This window comes from Peromyscus maniculatus, chromosome 18 (genome assembly GCF_049852395.1).
Source record: "Peromyscus maniculatus bairdii isolate BWxNUB_F1_BW_parent chromosome 18, HU_Pman_BW_mat_3.1, whole genome shotgun sequence".
Classification (NCBI taxonomy): Eukaryota; Metazoa; Chordata; class Mammalia; order Rodentia; family Cricetidae; genus Peromyscus; species Peromyscus maniculatus.
Window position 1 is genome coordinate 38,956,004 of NC_134869.1, and position 19,811 is coordinate 38,975,814.

At 38.9% G+C, this 19,811-nt stretch overlaps 1 protein-coding gene across 1 annotated transcript in view; it reads right to left on the bottom strand.

The window, feature by feature from the left end:
• Positions 1–19,811, bottom strand: part of Trhde (thyrotropin releasing hormone degrading enzyme) — a 407,391-nt gene that overhangs the window by 376,933 nt on the left and 10,647 nt on the right. The window contains exon 2 of the mRNA XM_006988963.4: positions 17,072–17,345. Within this exon, the coding sequence (XP_006989025.1) occupies positions 17,072–17,345 (274 nt within the window). The remainder of the gene's footprint in view (positions 1–17,071; positions 17,346–19,811) is intronic.

The following is a 19,811-nucleotide window of genomic DNA, read 5'->3' on the forward strand; positions in this document are numbered from 1 at the left end:
CTGGGCCATCACTACACAGACATCAAAGACCAAAGACAACCCTCTGCAGAATGGTTCTCCACTGAGAAGAGCACAGAACAGCCACTAGATTAGACATAGAGGCCCGAAAATGGTGGCACACATTCCTTTAATCCTATCATTTGGTAGGCAGAGATTCATCTGGATCTCTGTGAGTTCAGGGCCACACTGGGAACAGAGCCAGGCATGGCGGCACACACCTTTAATCCCAGTACTTGAGATCTCATGTCTTGCTTGGGAAAGACACACACCTTTAATCCCAGGAAGTGATGGCAGAAAGCAGAAAGGTATATAAGGCGTGAGGACCAGAAACTAGAGGCTTTTTAAGCTTTATGCTTTGAGCAGCAGTTCAATTGAGATCCCTTCCAAGCAAGGACTCAGAGGCTTTCAGTCTTAGGAAACAAGATCAGATGAGGAGTTGGCAAGGTGAGGTTGGCAGTGGCTGTTCTGTTCTCCAACCCCAGATAAGTTTTATTGGGTACACAATATATTGGGGGACACAATATATCACCACACTCTAAGAAGCATCTTACATCTAGCAGGTAGTAAGTTCTCTGATGAGACAGTAGCTGTTTCTCAGTTCTATCCCTAAACCTGCCTTTAGACACTCACACTTCACTTCTGTGAGCCAGTGCAGTGAAGCAGGAACAGAGCTCTGCAGTCAGATCCCTTGAGGCAGAGCCAGTGATCCAGCATTGACAACAGGCGAGCAAGGCCACCTCTACCAATGTTTCCTTGTCTTGCACGCGATAGAGATTAGGGTTGCAGAAAGATTTTTCATGCAGCTACAAAAATTAAAATAGCTAATCCCTATAGTCTCGGGATACAACCTGATACATAATAATTAATAAGATAATGCTATTCTTACAAAAATTCAATGAATGAATGTTTTATGGCATTCAGATAAAATAGAAAAGATCTCTCCTTTTCCACATTTTCATTTGCTATGCCCTTTTCTTTCACCCCACTTTTAATCACAGTCTGACAGCTGGCAGGGTGCTACTTTTTTTTTAACCTATAGACACAGATAACAGTTGGAGGCACCTTTGTGTTGCTGGTTTAATCTCCATTGTTCTTCAAACAACTCATCTACCCTGGTATTTTTCCCTGGGAGCAATTTTTCCATAAGCATACAAACGTTCTATCTTTTCACATAAAACAGAACTGTAGAGAACCCATACCTCACTTCCTCTAATAATTACATTATTAGTTCTCACAATGTTGGTAATCCCAAGAAAAAATAAATGCTACAAATTTCTGCAACGCTCTGCACAGTGGCACGGTGCTGGGAGGGTTAGATAAAATGCCAGTGGCCCTGTCTCCTCATCCTAAGCTATGCCTCCTTGCTTTTTTGCAAGCTAACTTTTTAAAGCTGTTCGTACAAATGTTCCCATTTTAAGCATCTCGGCCCATTCTCCTTCAGTCCCGCCTGCCTACCAGCAACACATAAATTGGCTACTTCTCTCTGTTTGCTGCCAGGCACTGAGAGTCGTTGTGTGACTGGCACTTTTGATGGGCACCTCACTTTCATTGTCTTTTAAGTCATTTGCCATACACATTGTTATCCCATTTCATATGAGAGACTACTGTGGCTCCAGTCAAGAGACTTGCTCTTAATAAGTGATGGAATCCAAAGCCCTCTCCCAGTCTACTGAATAGCCATGCCACTTCCACTAACGGTCCCTGCCCATTGTGTGCTTGACACCTCTATAGCAAACACAGCACTTAATAGAATCCCTACACACTCGGCTGACCTTGTACACAGGGCGGTTTTATTCTATCACTGTTCTCATTGCCTTCTCTAGAGCAAAAGGATTCCCTCCACCATGAGCACCTCTTATAATCCCACTGAGGAATTTCTCGTTGTCTAATGAAGGACTGAAAAAGAAGAGAGAAGACCCAATTCTCACTCAGACAAAAGGGAGTATGTTGCATTTGATTATTCTCCCTTATCTGAAGTGCTGGGAGACACTTCTGCATTAATTCTGGGCATGTGTGGAGATAACCTAGCCTTCAGCCTGACTTCCCATTTTAAAAATTTACATTTCATCAGAGAGACACATATAATAAATTTGCTATATTAAAAAAAAAAGAACTCCTTATTTCTTCATTTTCTCTCACTGGCATGACAAGATTGTGGAGCGTTAAGGTGCAGAAGAAAAGGGGAGTGAAATGGCTCCTTCTGACCATCCTTATGCCTGGACCAGGAGCTCTGCAAAGAACAGTAATGGAGAATGGGGGAGAGGAAGGTTCTTTAAGTCAGAACAAAGTGCTAATAACAACCATCATTTAATCAAGCATCAGGGAACTGGAAAGTTTCCTTCGATTCCCCTGTATTCCTTTCTCCCATGTCAAGGCACTCATAAAGAAGAAAAGGAATTTCCTTCAAAATGCATCTTAAATCACCTGAATATTTACTGAATGACTGCTAGGGGCAAACAAACTATACTATGTACAATGGTGTCGTGTGTGTGTGTGTGTGTGTGTGTGTGTGTGTGTGTGTGTAAAATTCCTTAAGTTAGGTCAGGCAGTAGTGGTGCATGCCTTTAATCCCAGCACTCAGGAGGCACAGCCAGGCAGATCTCTGTGAGTTCGAGGCCAGCCTGGTCTAGAGAGTGAGATCCAGAACAGGCACCAAAAGTACACAGAAAAACCCTGTCTCAAAAAAAAAAAAAAAAAAAAAAAAAAAACCTAAAAAAACCTCCATAAGCTACATACACATATATAGTGCATATATATAGTGCATATGGGTTTATTTAACTAAAGATAGTTCTCCTCAAAGCCTTGCAGTCTAGTAACTCAGAACAGATGTGCACAATACAATATGAACTTATTAGACAATCACAATGGAAGGCCTCATACAATTCACAAAGGTTTCATGGAGAAGATGAAACCTAAAACTGCCTAGAAGAATAATATGCTCTGAGGATAGGATATTTCATCCTCTTAATACAAATACTCTTTCAAATTTAAATTCAGTAATTTAATCATGGCTTCCATAATAGCTATGTGTGAGAAAGGAAAATGGACAGTTGGGGAATTGCCGTTACCGGGTTGAAATTTTCACTTTTATATGCTCAGCCATAACCCCTCTGTTGGGTTTCCAAGACCTCAGTATTCTCCTTCCCATTTATTTGGCATACTTCTTTGTAATACATAAACCTCACTCTAATCATCTCATTTCCTTCCAGGGTCCTTATGTTTTTCTTTTTTTGATCTATATTAGTCTTCTAAGCCTTCTCTATTGAATCTATCTCATTTCTTGCAGTTCGCCACCCAGCATCTTCTTCTGGGTCTCATGTGCTTAAGCAGATGAACACTGGCACATGTATGTGTCTGGAGGTGAATGCTAGCTCTGCTGTGAGTGAGCTACAGAACCATGGCAAAGACAAGTATTCTCTCCATTATTTTCCTCTCATTTGAAATCCAGATATATTCATTACTATTCAAGATAGATGAACTTAGGGGCAGGATTATTGATTTGGGTTCACAGCTTCAGAGGGTTTAGTCCACAGTTGCTTGATCCTGTAGACCTGGATAGAATGTCATGGAGGTTGGGCTGGTAGAGCTGGGGTTTCAGAAAAGAGCAGAGGAAAGAAAATGCAGGAAGAAACTTGAGCAGCACATGTCTCCCAAGACCAGGCTCCCAATGACCTACTTTCTCCAAATGGGTCCCGCCTCCTACTTTTCATGACATCCCACTTACCTATCATCGTCTGAACCTATTAAAGCATTAATTCATTCACAATGTCAAAGCCCTCATGATCTGTTTGGATCTGGAAATAATTAATAGATACACCATAGGTGTGCTTCACTTATCTCTTAGGTATTTCCCAAACTAATGAAGTTGATAAGATTAACCATCACACGAATTAATAATGGTCGATGCCCGCAAACTGTCAAATTAAGTATTAAACAAAAAGATACTTAGAATGATGCCTTGCAGGTAATAAGTGATAAATAAATGGTACCTGTGTGTGTTAGAGTATATTTCTTTACAAGACATTTTTTCCCCTTTCTTAATAATGTCCTGTCATTTTTCTGCAGGAAACTATCTCTCCTGAAGTCTGTCTGCAGAGTTAGGTGCTAATAAAAAAAAATCCAGTATCTACATGAAAACACTCATTCTCCCTCCCTGGAACCTTAAGGTTACAGCCAAGAATGTGTGGTGATGTTGCCTATGAAGACTTGAATTGATACCTGCTCTCAGGATGCTCAAAGCAATCCTTCCTAAGACCTGATGGTTTAGTTCTTCACGTATGTGAGCTTCTCCAGATTCAACCACTGAAGTTCTCTTCTGCTCAGTTTTGCTTGAGTTGCTTTCAAACTAGTTTATATGTCAATCACCTTACTCTAAGGAAAAGCCAAGGCTCTTCCCTCCCCCAGCACCCCACCTCTCCTAAAGAGGTCTCTTTAATTACCTTCTATTTACCCATTGCCTCCCACCCCTCAGACCCACTGCTTTCAGAACTATTATCCATCTTCTTGCTGAGACCCTCTCCTGTTCAGCTCCAGTATCTCCCCTCCCACTGATTTACTCATCCTTTTATGCAACAGCGTGTTGTACCTTTATATTCAGATGGATCGGGCTGAACATTCAGGGGAAGAGGGAGACATCAAAAGTACTAACAGTACCGTCTGCACTCCATCGCTGCCACCTACCAATGTTTCTTGACTCTTTATCGGACCAGATGGCTTTCCGTTTTGAAATTCTGCCTTGTACCTTCCAGTGTGTCGCAAAGCGGGGTGTTTATCTGCAATGGGCTACTAAGCCTCTTTAAAAAAAAAAAAAAAAAAAAAAAAAAAAAAAAAAAAAAAAGGAAGCTAAGCCTTACCAGCTGAAGACACTGGATATTAGTTAGCTACCTGGTCAAAGTCCATCAGAAAAGTTTAAGAATTTCTTCCCCTTCCTGTCACTCAAAGTCCCACGTCTGTGTCAACTTCTCAGGCATTTGCACGAACTGATGTTTTCCCTTTGATCTTAATTAGGACAGAATTTTTTAATGTAGCCATTTGTCACTAAACAGAGCAGCGTTATATGTCTTTGAAATGAATAAAAGAATGGTTTTCTGTGGTTTTAAGAGACATAGGAAGACGATCTTCAGTGCATATGGATAGTGAATGGTTTCTGATATTCGCCAGTTCCTCCCCAAATTAAACCTAATCAGGAAACAGCAGCATGGAACAGACCTAGTGAGTTTCTCTCCTGCCATCTGGTCTGATAAGGAAACCAAACATTAGTAGGTGGTAGTGGCTAAGGACAGATAGTACTAATAGTACTTTCGATATCTCCTCCTTTCACTCTGAATATTGAGCACGATCCATCTGATTATAAGGGCCTTCCAGCATTCTTCAGGAAAGAATCCTATTTGTGAGCTGTAAGTCCAAGTCCAAGACATATTAATAATCTCAACAGTATATTGTGGTATTTCTGATATTTAACAGTAAGTCCCGTAAGAATCATTTAGATTTGAGTGGCAAACTTAAAGTATGATGGCTTTCCTCATCATTTGTAATAGATCACGGTTACTGTAATAGCTAATTGTGGTTGTCAACTTGACACACCTGGGGAGGGAGAACCTCAGTGGAAGAATTGCCTCTATCAGATTTTCCTGTGGGCATTCACCAGGTGCAGTCACTCCACGTCTTTCCAGGAAAAAAAAAAAAAAAGACGACAACCAATATCCTCTCCCATCTCTCTACAGAAAGAAATATACCTGGCCGAGCACCAGACAGCCTATCACACACCTTATCAAGTAAATATAACTCTGCTGCAATAGTGACATTGCATACCACCCATACTATTTGTGCCAAGGGTTAGTGGGCTTTTTACGTGGCTTTCCCTTAGCTTCTGCTGGCCCCCTTAATATATAGATTCTTAAACCTCAGGGCATTTGATAAATAGTGGATTGTATAACAAAACCCATTAACATCCATCACTGAATCCACCATCAGCCCAAGCCAGTCACCAGGGAGTGGAGATTTGCTGAGGCACACTCCATTACACTGAGATCCAGTGGAAACCTTGGGGCTGGAGAGTCCTAAAAACCTCTCCATTAACTAGATTCAGCCTGGATGGTCTTCCTCCTCTATTACTAACACATCCCTCCAGCCTACCATCCTGCCTGCCATGTAAATACACTTTATTTTTCAACAGCTCTCATTCTTTAAGCAAATCTCTGGTCTACTTCACGTTTCCTCTATTTTAATGGAAATAATGTTTTTTTTAAAGTTGTCATACAAAATAATATATTTCACTGTGACATTTTATATGTACTTTGTTCTTATTAATTCCCTTTTCCCTCCCCCCTCCATATTTCCCTTGACTCTTTTTTTTTTTTTTTTTTTTTTTTTTTTTGGTTTTTCGAGACAGGGTTTCTCTGCGTAGCTTTGCACCTTTCCTGGAGCTCACTTGGTAGCCCAGGACTCATAGAGATCTGCCTGGCTCTGCCTCCCGAGTGCTAGGATTAAAGGCATGCGCCACCACCGCCCGGCCCCATGACTCTTCTTGCTGGTACCCTTCCTCCACACAATATTCTCCCTTCTGCTCTTATGTCACATGCGATTTACTACCTTCTCTGTTTTATCCCATCCCTAAGTCTCTTCTTCCCTTGGCATGGTTCTCTTTCTAGTTTCATAACACACACACACACACACACACACACACACACACACACACACACGAGAGAGAGAGAGAGAGAGAGAGAGAGACAGACAGACAGACAGACAGACAGACAGACAGAGACAGAGAATAGAACACTTATATTAGAGAAAACATGGTGACCGTCTTTCTGAACCTGGCTTACAACGTTCGATGTTAACCTAATCATGATTCCCCATGTTATGCATTGTCCTGCAAATATCAAGATTTCGTTCTTCATAGTTAAGTTAAAAACCATTATGTATATGATGTAAGATGAATTTTTAAACGGTCTTATTAATTTAAAAAAAAAACCAGAGCTAGATATTGGGGTGAAAACTGAGAGATCAGAGAAGCAGAAAGAAACCAGCCATGTTCTTACCACTGGGAAATCCTCAGCCAAAGAGAGAGCTACTTCCTGTATACTCATGCCTATATGCCTTTCTGTACTCTATCATCTTACTTCCTTTCTCTGCCCAGGTACATCATCACTTCCTTTCTCCCCCAGCTCTATCACATTTTTTTTTCTTTATCCGCTCATATGTTGAAGGACATCTAGGCTTGCTTCATTTCCTAGGTATTGTGACTAGTGTAGCAATGGCCATGAATATGCAAGTATTTCTGTGATCAGACCTGGAATCCTTCCAGTATATACTCAGGAATGGTATAGGTGGGTCACAGAGTAATGATATTTTTAGTTTTGTGAGAAACCACCATACTGATGTCCAGAGAACATTTCTACCAACTGTGAATAGTGTTTCTCTTTATTAGTTGTTTGTTTTCTTGGTGACGGCCATTTTAACTAGGTTGAAATGGAATCTCCACATAGTTCTATATGCATTTCTGCACATTGCATCCATTTTTTCACTGTGAATTCATTTCTTAATAAAAGCTGTTGGCTCTGCTTCTACCACACTAATGAGACATCTGGAAATTCATCAGCTCCATGTTTTTACTTCTTAAGTGTTCAAACTCATAACCTAGCTATATATCCTACTCATGCCCCTGCAGAACTGACTGGGTATCCCAAGCCTGGATCAGCCACCTCTCTCATCTAGAAGTGATCTGTGTGTCATAGTCCCAAGACAGATATGCATATGACTTCACCAAGCTCACCTAGTTACCTCCCAGCTCTCACTAGCTAAGAATACTTTGACGTAGCTTCCCTGGTAGAGGTAGCAATGATCACTGGCTTTTTGGTTGTTGTGATCCACCTCATTCCTTACACCAGTTTCACCAGAACCTAGAGTCTGTACTTGATTCCTTTCCTCTTTTGCCTCTCAACTCTCTTGGCCCACATTGTTGGCTGACATTTCCCTGCAGATATCCCGGTGGGTGATATGCCTGCCTTTCATCATTTGCTCTTTACATTCCAATATTTATAAAAATTGCTCCTGGTGAGTTTTCAGTTCCCACACATTAACCTAATAAAAAGGTTTTGGAAGTCCTTGACATTGTGACAGCCCTCAAGAAATTCATCATTTAGGTGTCCAGTAGAATTCTACCAAGCTCATGCCGTTTTTCTAGTTTTGTACATATAATAGGAACTGCCGATCCTATTATAAGTAAGTAAAATACCTTCTAGAGACACAACACAGCCAGCAAGATTAAAGGATGAGCAGCACCATGACTAGAAGGCATGAGCAGACAAAGTATTCTAAGAGTACAGAGGAAGAGGAGGATTACCTCTCCTGGGGTATGCAGAAAGCTTTGCCTTACATTCCTAAATAGGTTTTAGTTCAACTCCTTTGTTACTATTTCTTTTTCTTTGGGCCATTGTTACATTTGTAATACAATATAACCAAAATGTCTAACAGTAACGAGCTGCTATTTTTAGCATATTTTAAATAAACTACAATGTATGCTTAGACTACTTTAACTGACACATCTCTAATTCTCTTACTAACATGAAATCCAATTTTGTTTTCACTACACAGAATTTCATTTTCACGACACAGCCCCATGTTTGAGGTGTGTACACAGAATCCCATCAATAGAACAATGAGTATCAGAAAGGTGCATTGTTAGTACATGAATATTCCTTCATGGATGTACACATGTATACGAACATGTTGTATGTACATAATGTTGTTAGTTTAAGCAAAAAAATTAAAGTCTATATTTTGGGTAAGTGTAATATATTGGTGGCCCAACACCCCTTCTTTAGAAAACCCTTTCTTGCAGCAGAAGATATCAATGTTTCTATTTGTCGCATGGGCACTTTATGCTCAGCATCTGCAATTGGTTGTCTGATACAGGCAAAAGGAAGTAATGCACCCCCATGAGTCTTAGACTTGATAAGGGTCACTTTAATGATGCAGCAATGTGCAAAACACACAAATTTGAAGCATATGAACTAAAGATTCAAGGGAGCCTGTCCCCTGGAAGAGATAAAAATAGCAGGTCAGAGTGTGCAGGCTTGTAATTCCAGCACTCAGGAGTATGGATAGTTCAAGGTCAAATTCAGATGCATAGCATGTTCAAGGGCAGGCTGCTACACATGAGAGCCTATTTCAAGACAAGAGAGAGACAGAGACAGAGACACACAGAGAGAGGGAGACAGAGACATAGAGCAAGAGGGTATTCTCCAATCTATATCTACTTTTGATATATTTCTCTCCTTACTTTATCTTAGTTGTTTTATTGCTTGCTGATAGCACACACACATACACACACACACACACACACACACACACACACACACACACACACCACATACACAGAACAAAACACCTGTACCATGTTTTTTTTAATTGAATAAATGGATCACCTTAGCCATATAGGTCATGCTTCTAAAAGGTTAATTTTGGAAGATGAAAACTCTCTTTGGTTTCAGTGGTGGTCTTCCCCCAGGGAAGAGCATGACAATTGGTTTTCATGCGCCAAATGGTCAGCCCTAAAAACATATATACAAATAACATTACACACAATGAGTGGGTTATATTGAATGAATATATATGTATATACACACATATATATGCATACACTAAAAACTAATGAAAAAGAGGCCATTAATTTGAATGGGAGAGGGAAGGGGGACATGAGAGGGTTTGGATGGAGGAAAGGAAATAGAGAAATATTATAACTCTATTATATCTCAAAAAAATACACAATGAATCTGGATCACAGACTGTACCGGTGTACTACCCTAAACATTAGAATCCCTCTTGATTATTTAATCTGTGACTTCTCCAAAGTCTCTTTTTCCTATTTCATATCCCTCACCAAAATCCTGCCATTTCCCCCCTTCAAATGTCTTTCACACCTCTATTGTTTCACCCATTTCAACTGTAACTGCTGCTCTCCCCCAGTTTGTCTTAGCTTAATGAACTCTCAGTTCCAGTTCTCTCCTCCTAGCTACATATATTACACATCATGTACAAACAAATAATCAAATACCACATATCATGTGCCCAGCTTTTAGCTTTCCAGTGGCTCTTACCATTGACTAAGTGAAATATTAAAATTTAGCCAGGATCAAGTTCTTCTACAACCTAGTTTCAATATACTATTCAAACTTAAGGTATCACCCCTCCCTTGTAGGATATCTGAATGTCATCTGTTTAAGTGGGATTACCAGAATGAGTACTATGTTGAGCACTAAAATTATGATCTTTTATAATGTTAATAATATCTGTGATAGTTTTTAAAGGGAACTTCAGATTCTATGACACCATTCCCATTGAAAGATACTATGTATTAATGCCCCTAGGTTTCTAGGGCCTAGAAAATGAACCAAATGACTGGCAGCTCACATAACTCACCAAAAGCAACACTGTTCAAATTCTTAGAATGAATCAGAAAGAACACTCAACCACTGTCTTGCAAAAGGGGAGGAAGATTTAAAAAAAAAAAGACAGTGGAGAACGTGATCAATATCCATATAATCATTAATAATGGAACAAACAGATCATGTAACCTCTTGGGGGAGGTGTAATCACTATTAACAAATCCACCAACATGAGACCACCTGCTACGAGGAAGCACTAGTGACATGGAGAAACTAATTGTAGATGGTCCATCTGTGAGCCCTAACGGAGATTCCATATGATGGTCGATATTAAGTAGAGACACTTAGTAGAGATGTTCTTCTCCCATCTATTAGCTATACCCAAGAAATGAGCTTCTGGGAGCCAAAACTCCAGATACTGCAAAACAGAAGCCACCATGGGCTCAGCATTTTTCAAACCCTTGACCCACAGAATCCATAAGCACAATTGTTTTATTGCTAACACTTAGAATGATGTCTAATTCAGCAATACAAACTTGAATCAAATGTTGGAAGGAGAGTCTTGTCATAAAGTTTAGAAACATGTGGCATTAGCTTTGGGACGAGACTGTGTGCAACAACTAGAAAAGCCTTGGCCACAGCAGGAGTTGGCAGAAGCCTATGGTCCTTAAGAGGTGGGTAGCAAAGACTTGGAGGACAATATGGTAAGTATTATTAAAAACTGAATAAAAAGCTGGGGAGACAGTGCAGTGGGTAAGATACTTTCTATTCTAGCATGAAGATCTTAGTTCAGATTCCCCAATAGCCCACTTAAAAGCCAGGTATTATACCTGTCTGGTTAGCAGAGGCAGGTAGATCCCAAGGGCTCACTGGCCAAACATTCTAGGTGAGATGATAATCTCAAGATGCAGTGAGAGTCCTTGTCTCAAAAAATAAACAGCAATAGGGAAAGACACTCAACAATCTCTGCCCTCTCATGTGCACATGTGAGTGAGCAAACCTGTGCATCTACTTGCACATGCATGCACATACCATACAGAAAAAAAACTAAGCAGAATAAAAGGAGGTTTTGTTATATAGTATAAAAAAGGGTTTACACTTGATGACCTTAGGTACAAAGAAAAATAAGGTATGTAACTACAGAACTAAATTTTTGCAGCTAAAGAGATTTCCAGGCAAAAACTTGAAAGTGACACCTGGGTCTTCTCACTGGCTGTGGATTTTATAAAAAGAGAAGATATAAGCTTAAGAATAAATTGTCTAATCTCCACCAAAATTTAGAAAAAGCATAAAAGAGCTAAGATTCTTTTAATTTGAAATGTAAACACTTTCTCCTTTTTAGCCTCATTAGATTGGAAGAAGATTATTAAAGAACAGTTTCAAGAAAATAGTAATAATACAGATCACCATCATGAAACACGGCCTGAGGCTAAAAGCAAAAGGCACTGTTCTCTAAACTCTCAGATTCTCTTGAAGTAGCACCCCAAGGCTTTTTCAAAAGATAAACATCTTTACAAAAAATTTTAAAAGATGTCTCATGAAGTCTCTCTGTTAAACAATAAGTATATGACAACCTATATTCCACAAAGCTTCAACATAGACACAGATTTATCTTAAAGACATCTATGGGTCTACTGTTGTCTGAGAGAGTGAATATAGTCTGATAGATAAAAATCCAATAATGATTTTCATTAAGTATACTTGCTTAATTGTAAGGTCATAAGAGCCTGTGAAATCCGAGTTTGCACATATCAGAATGGAGCTGAGGTTATCGCAGTTGTAGACACAAACTGTTTTGTATTTGGAAAAGGGTTTCTTCAAAGGCAAAATTAAAAGCCCAAAGGATGAGGTCAAATGCCAAAAAAATCCACCCACAGGGAACAGCACTGAACCACATAGCTGAGGAATTGGCAAGACTGACCAGTTGGATTTCAGAATTGCTACAGGCCATTGACTACTGGATCTTCACCTTATATTCTATTCTGGAATACAGATGACTATTACAATCATCTTCCAACTTCACCAGTGCCTGTGGGTTGGGAAACAGGGAAGAAAGATAAATGACTTAGTGGTCTTTATAACAGGTCTTCTGAGTGAGAGGAGGTATGCCAAGGAAACCAAATCTGAGTCAACACATTTGCACCTGAATCTCAGCTGGCTTGTATGACCGTGGATCTCAAATGTTAGCATATATTATTTACAGGATGATTCTCATTAACGAGTGTGTGTGTGTATATGTGTGTGTATGTATATGTATGTATGTTTATATATGTTTATATTCTATGTGGATTTGAGTGTAAATAGTTTGTGAACAGAGAGCAGACTGTTCATTTTAAAATAAGACCAAAAATTCTTTGGAATTCTTTCCATTAAGAGCTGGCAAGTATCCACTCTTCTGTTGAGCCTAGACTATTGTTAGTAACTAACTTACAAAAAAGGAAAATACTATGTCATAGAAACAATAAAATGTGATGTCAGAAACAGCTTCATATAGATTTATTAGAGTCATTTAGGGCATTTACTTTTGGTGTTTATGATGGCTAATTTTACATCAACTTGATACAGGCTAGAGTCATCTGAGATAAGGGAACCCCAGTTGAGAAAATGTCTCCATCAGATTAGGCTATCGGCAAGCCCATAGAGCATTTTCTTAATTAGTGATAGATATGGAAGGGCCCAGCCCATTGCAGATGGTACCATCTCTGGAATGATGGTTATGGGTTCTATAAGAAAGCAGGATATGAGGAAGAAATATGAGAGGCAAGCCAGTAAGCAATAGTCCTCCATGGCCTCTGCCTCTGTTCCTACCTGTGGGTTCCTTCCCAATTTGAGTTCCTGACTTGGCTTTTCTCAATGGATTGCAACTAATACATAAAAAAAATAAACATGAGGGATACATAAGCCAAATAAACCTCTCTGAGATGCTTTGGTCCTGGTGTTCCATCACAAACCCTAACTAAGACAGTGTTCTAAATTGCCATGTAAGAAATTGAATCTCCCTGATGCTACCATATTTTAAGCAAGCCTGGGCCATGCAGATACCACACACAAATGCTGTAGCACACAGCCCCAGCTGATATCTCAGGAGACTAATAATAAACCTCCAAACAAATAGGATTCCAGGTGAATCTGGCCTTGGTTGTAAGAGGCCAGTCATCTTGTCAACCCAAATGAGATCCAGACAATACTGAGCAGAGTCAAGTGGCTTCCACTGTGCACTTCAATTCCGTACCATGGAAGCTCTAGACACAATACACTGGATGTATCATGTAAATCCCTTTTAGAGTAGTTTGTTTTGCAAATATAGGAACCAGAACAGCACTGTAGGGGAAGAAGCCATATTTCTAGTTTTCAAACTAGAAAGGGGAGACCTTACGTAATAAACCAAGGTCACAGAAAAGCAAGGCAAGAACTCAGAAACAGATATATCTGATGATAAAACCCCATCTGTAGTCATCCTACCACACTAGTTTTCATACAGACTTCCCTACCTCTATATCTCTTCCTGATAATATTTCCCCAACCAAGCACAGTGTGCACAGAGCATCTGCTTCCCTGGGACCAAATCATCATTCAAGGTCTTACTAACTCCACTCTCACCCATGAGATACATGCCTACACTGCAACAGTTAGCAATTTCTCTGTCTTCTAGTGGTCATGGGATTGTTTTCCTCGAACTGAACAATTAATGAATACTAATGATGCTAATTCATAATTGGTGAATTTGTTGTTTCCCTTATGTATGTGCAGACCCTGATTGTTCTCCTGAATTGTGTTCCTCGGTTAAGGCTGAACTGTAATTGTATACAGGATTGTAGCAGGTAATATATAATTGTGAGGTAGACTGAGCACAAAAGACCACAACCAATCTGGAGTATGTTGCCTTGAAAAATAAATGTCAAATGTAAATGCACTGGTCACCACCTAACTTCAGCCCATTGACTTTCTTCAGGGCATAAATCACCACCTTACGTGTTACATATGTGAATGATTCTTGCCTCTCATTAAAACACAAGATCTCTGGAAGCAACAAAGTTTTGCTGTGCGCTGCTGTTTAGCCAGAGTCTATCCAGTATCTGCTGTAGCATCCAGTCAATAAATGTCTGTGGAAGGAATAAATGAAGGAGAAAATATGACAGAATACAGATGTGAGTCAAGTGATATAAGATCTTTTGATTCTTCAGGAGGGAGCAGAAATGATTTTATGTGCAATCTTTCAATTTGTAAATATTAACACTATTTAGAAAAAGATGGTAAGCTGTTTTAGAAATGGATAAACTCAATACATTTGCAGATTAGGATTAACTATTTAATTTGCATTTGCAGCCCCTGACTAGGAGAATCTGAGACTCTTCATCTTTGTAATTATTCTGAATGGTGTTGTGCAGAGTGTAGGCAGTTTGAAAAGCAGTTATCAACGGCAATGATGTTGGCTCTAGGACTCAGCTCCATACTATTAATATGCTACTCAAGTTCCTTCCTCATAGCTCCAACAAAATTGCTGCAGCTTCTGATCTAAACTGACCACCTGGACCTCACATGACCATCCCACAGCCAGGATTCTAAAGCTGAATCTCTTCTCCTTCCATCTGCTAAGGGTTGAGAAATGTCATTCCCATGTGCCCCCAGTAATAAAGGGGAACGTCAGGGAGAAGAAACTAGATTGAATTTCAAAGGGGTGACAGAAAGAGAGCGGAATTGCAAACTATATGTCCACAGTTGATAAACAAGGGCTCCCAGTGGCACTTCCGCTTTCCCTTTTACTGATTTTGGCATTTTGAGATTATACAGTCTGAAATTTTCTTTCAGTTGACCTTTCAATGTTCTCTGCTACTACATTTTATCTTTTCTACATTAAAATTACTAAGCATAAATGTTAAACTATTTACTGATCACTTAGAGATTCTTAACAATAAAAAGTCACGTCTAAAAAAAAAATAGAGTGGTTTTACACACAGATCTTAGCAGCAAGCATAATTATGTAGGGCTGAGGATACTTTCATGGTCCTTTAAAGAAAGTATACCAGGCCAAAGCATTTCCAGGATACTTTATGCTAGCTCAGCCACTGCAAGTCAATCATCAACTTTTGAAGACACCAAAGGAAATGAGATGTCTTCATGTTCCTTTTCTGTGTATGGTCCAATGAGTTCAGCCTTGAAATGTCCATAGAAGACATCAACAGGCATCAGAGGAATTCAACATTTCAAATTATTATAAGTCCAAAGAGGAAAGTGCCTGCTAGCCCTCTATACTCAGCATTTAGGGTATTATTTTAATGATTACACAGATGAATTCACTCCATACTTTTTCAATAATGGCATTAATTTTGTATGCAAGCAGATTTAATTTTTTAAGCAGGCTCCACGGTGATTTAAATGAAAAGTAACAGTGAGGGAAAAAAATTCCTTAGCCAAAACTATTTTTCAAAATTCAGGTTATTATTGAGCTGTGAATCCCTACAGATTGAAAACGTAACTTTCTATTCACTTATTCTGGTATGCTCAAGGAAAATGGAATACAGGAGCTATGTGGTGGGGAAGATCACCAGACAAATTCTCTCAAAGACATGCAGGTTAAGTGGGAAAAGAGATTCCCCGAGCACAGGAGAGAAAGCCCAAACCTTGGGAAACAAACCAACAGATTTGACTTGTGGTGTTTGACCCTGGGAAGGTTACTTAATCTATTTAAACCCCAACTACTCCTGTGGGGAAAGGAGAAACATAATGTCTTTATAATTAATGTGAATTTAAAATAAATGCATAGTTGTTGTGGAAGAAATTGAAATGAGGAAGAAATTGCTCATCCAACATGGCAATAGAAAAGTGCCTGGAATGCCTTGATGTCACTAAGGAGGGCCACCAAAGACAAGCCACTTGGTTTTTGCCATAAATGAAATGCAGACAATGCCTGGAGTACCTCACACTACCTCAGAGGAGTAAGTGAAATAACTGTACAAGGTAGGATGATATCGATTCTACAGAGCCTCTTGGATTTTAAACTATGCTAAGTATTATAAGTGAATATCAGCCGGGCGGTGGTGGCGCACGCCTTTAATCCCAGCACTCGGGAGGCAGAGCCAGGCGGATCTCTGTGAGTTCGAGGCCAGCCTGGGCTACCAAGTGAGCTCCAGGAAAGGCGCAAAGCTACGCAGAGAAACCCTGTCTCAAAAAACCAAAAAAAAATAAAATAAAATAAAATAAATAAGTGAATATCAACATGCATAATAACTGTACCATCAAATGCATGGGAAGGACAGATACAAAGTCAAGGTTAGGGTTCCCAGTGGAGAGGATATCAGGAACTACTGCTAGAGAGCTTTGAGTCTATTCACTATGGTTTACTCTCTTCTCAGATCTTGCTAATCCGGATGTGGAGTTCATTGTATCCTTTGGTGCATTTTCTATACATTTGAAAAGAAATTCATAATAGAAAGATGTAAGAGGAATTAAGGAATTTTCCAGAAAAGTCAAGAGCTGTTCTAGGCATACCCAAAACAATAGGAAATAGAGTGTAGGGGTGGCAAAGTTCCCATCTGACTTTGAAACAAGGATTACATTTACCCTCCAGTAACTAAAGACTTGGGCTGTGTCAGATGTGAAAGCAGTACACGTGATGCCTGTGAACTCTGGTGACTTGGAAGGGTACACCTTATCCAAAGCATCATTAGGCTGGAAATACTTACTACAACCCCACTCTCGGTAGTAGTTTCTCGGTACGTGAAGTTGCAAATCGCCCAGGCTAAATAATATGTGGACATGAGAGGAGTCTGTGAAAAGTGGTCTGTTACCCATCCATCTTCCTCAAACACAGATGTCTCCACTGGCATATTGGATAGAGACAAATAGGTGGCTTGATGCTTGATGCTGATTTTGAAAGTGGCCTTGTAGATTGGCTCGTCGAAACACGGAAACGCCTTCCTGGCATGCGTAGGTGAGAACTGAGTAACACCAAGGAATCTGGGGGGAAAAAAAAAAACAAAAGAAAGAAGAAGAGAACATGACATGCCAATTACATGTTTTGCTTCAATTAAAGTAATGGCCCTGTTGTGTACCTCAGATAGTGTATTTTGATAAATCTGAAAATACACATTTTTTTTCTAAACTATGCCTCTATCAGTGAATAACACAAAAGTACAGTTCATGTATAATATACTGCCCCAACAATAAAAGTTCTTTAGGGAAGTTTTTGTCTCGATTAAAGTAAACTCTCTAACCCCAGAGCAATCCTTGTTGGATGACACACTACACTCTACAGAGAAACAACTCATGGGCACATTGGCAAACATTGAGAAATAATGGCTCTTTTATTGTGTATATCACATTCCTCCTGAAGCCTAGGGCAACCAGCATATAGAAATAATGAAAGGTAAATCCAAACACTCTCCCAAATGGGGTGGGGGTTCTTCTAGACCTTCACTGGGAAATACCTATACTCTCAAATCTATACCCTGCAATCTACTTATGTTAAAATAAATGACTTTTGATATCTACTAAATTTTGGTCTGAATTTTAGCTCCAACACTTCTTTTAGCCACACAAACTTTCATAATTCTAAAACACCCCCAAAATAAGAAAATAGACACTTAAAAACCTCAAATGGGGGATCAAAGGGGTATAAAGCCCTCATCACTATGAATAGCTGCAGCAGGCAGGCAAAGAGCAGCCATCAATGGTTCAGGAGCTCTTCATCCTTTCTTATCACTATAATTTATATTTGTACTGCACAGTCCAGAGAGTACTGATTTTCAGGAAAATTGTTCTCCCTATACATGGCTTCATTTGGGGGCAGGGGTGAAGTTACCCACAGTCAGCTGAAGTCCAGAAATATTACCTTAGTGTGATGGAACTTAAAATATATGGTAAGGTGAGAGCATATTTATAAAGCTTTTGATATAGTATAGTATTAGAATTTTATATTTTACTAGCTGTTAATCTCTTAGTATTTCTAAATTATAAATTAAATTTTATCCTATGTATATACACACTGAAACAAATATAAAATATATAGTGCTCAGGACTTCAGGCATTCACTGAGGGTCTTAAAATGTGTTTCCTGTATGTAATGGAAAACTACTATGATACACACACACACACACACACACACACACACACACACACATAAAATAAATATATAAGCTATCTATACAATATATAAATTAAACATGTCCATATATATCAAACACATACATAGATTTGATATATACATATGTATCAAATACATACTTTCTGATAAAGCTGTATTTTATTAAAACTAATCAGGAAAAGCTTCCCCACGCTTTCATAGTCTACAGTTGTAAATGAAGACATTCAAGTACTTTAAGGACACTTATAATTAAGAAATAATTTATAATAAAAGCTGAAGTTTTGAGTTATAAAATCTGCTGTAAGGCAAGTTAGTATCAGACACTTCATAAGACATTAATAAATTCTCAAGTTGTTTCTTTCAAAGGTTCTTTTGTCCATGAGTAGCTCTCTATACCCCACTCTCTATTGCTCAGGGTATATGTGGCTACTATTACATGATACACTTCCATACAGAACTTAAACTTGGCTTCACAATTAATTCTCAGCCTAGGACACAGGAAGACGCTACCAATCAAAACATGTAGACATGCAACTTGAATTCGACTTGCTATCCAATCTCTGCAAGTTGCTGTGTGTACCAGATCTTATTAGCTATCTCTAGGTAAATGAGGTGTGAATATTCACAAAATTTTAAAAAGTATGGAGTTTATATTTATGACCAGGGGTGTACATTTTAAAGTTTCACTTTTGAAATAAAGCAAAAAGAAGGCTTTTAAAAATTGGTTGTTCAGGGAGGGTTGAGAGTATCTTGGAAACAGTACTAGGCTCCCTCATCCCAGACCTGCTTAAGTCACTTAACTGCCTGAACTTACATTTTCATTTATAAAAAGAAAATATTGTTTTCTTGGCCTTTCTCACCAAACTGCCAAAATGATAAAATGTAATAATATGTAGTAAAGAAGTTTTGGTTATAAATCTGCATACAAAGTATTAAAGGTGGGAGAAATATTAGAAACAAATTACCTCACTCCTATAAATTTCTAAAATAAAAATGTACACCCAGTAAGGCTTGTCCAAAGATACACAAGCAATTGGCCCAAAGCTAGACCTAGAACTCATATGTCCTTGATCCAAGTAAAAGATAATAACATTGCAAAAGCAATAAAATTAATTTTTAGTGATAACATAAACATGGTCTAACTCAGCTCTGGGTAATAATGAATATTCTTTAAAATGTTATGGGAATCACAATACCCTTCTAGTTATTTTCTGCTGATAGTAATACAATTTTGTATAATGAAATGTCAGTACCTTCATGTTAAAATGCACTCACTTACAGCTCGGTCTTCCTGCACCTTTATATCACAAAATGCATGAGAATCTTATCTTTCAACTTAT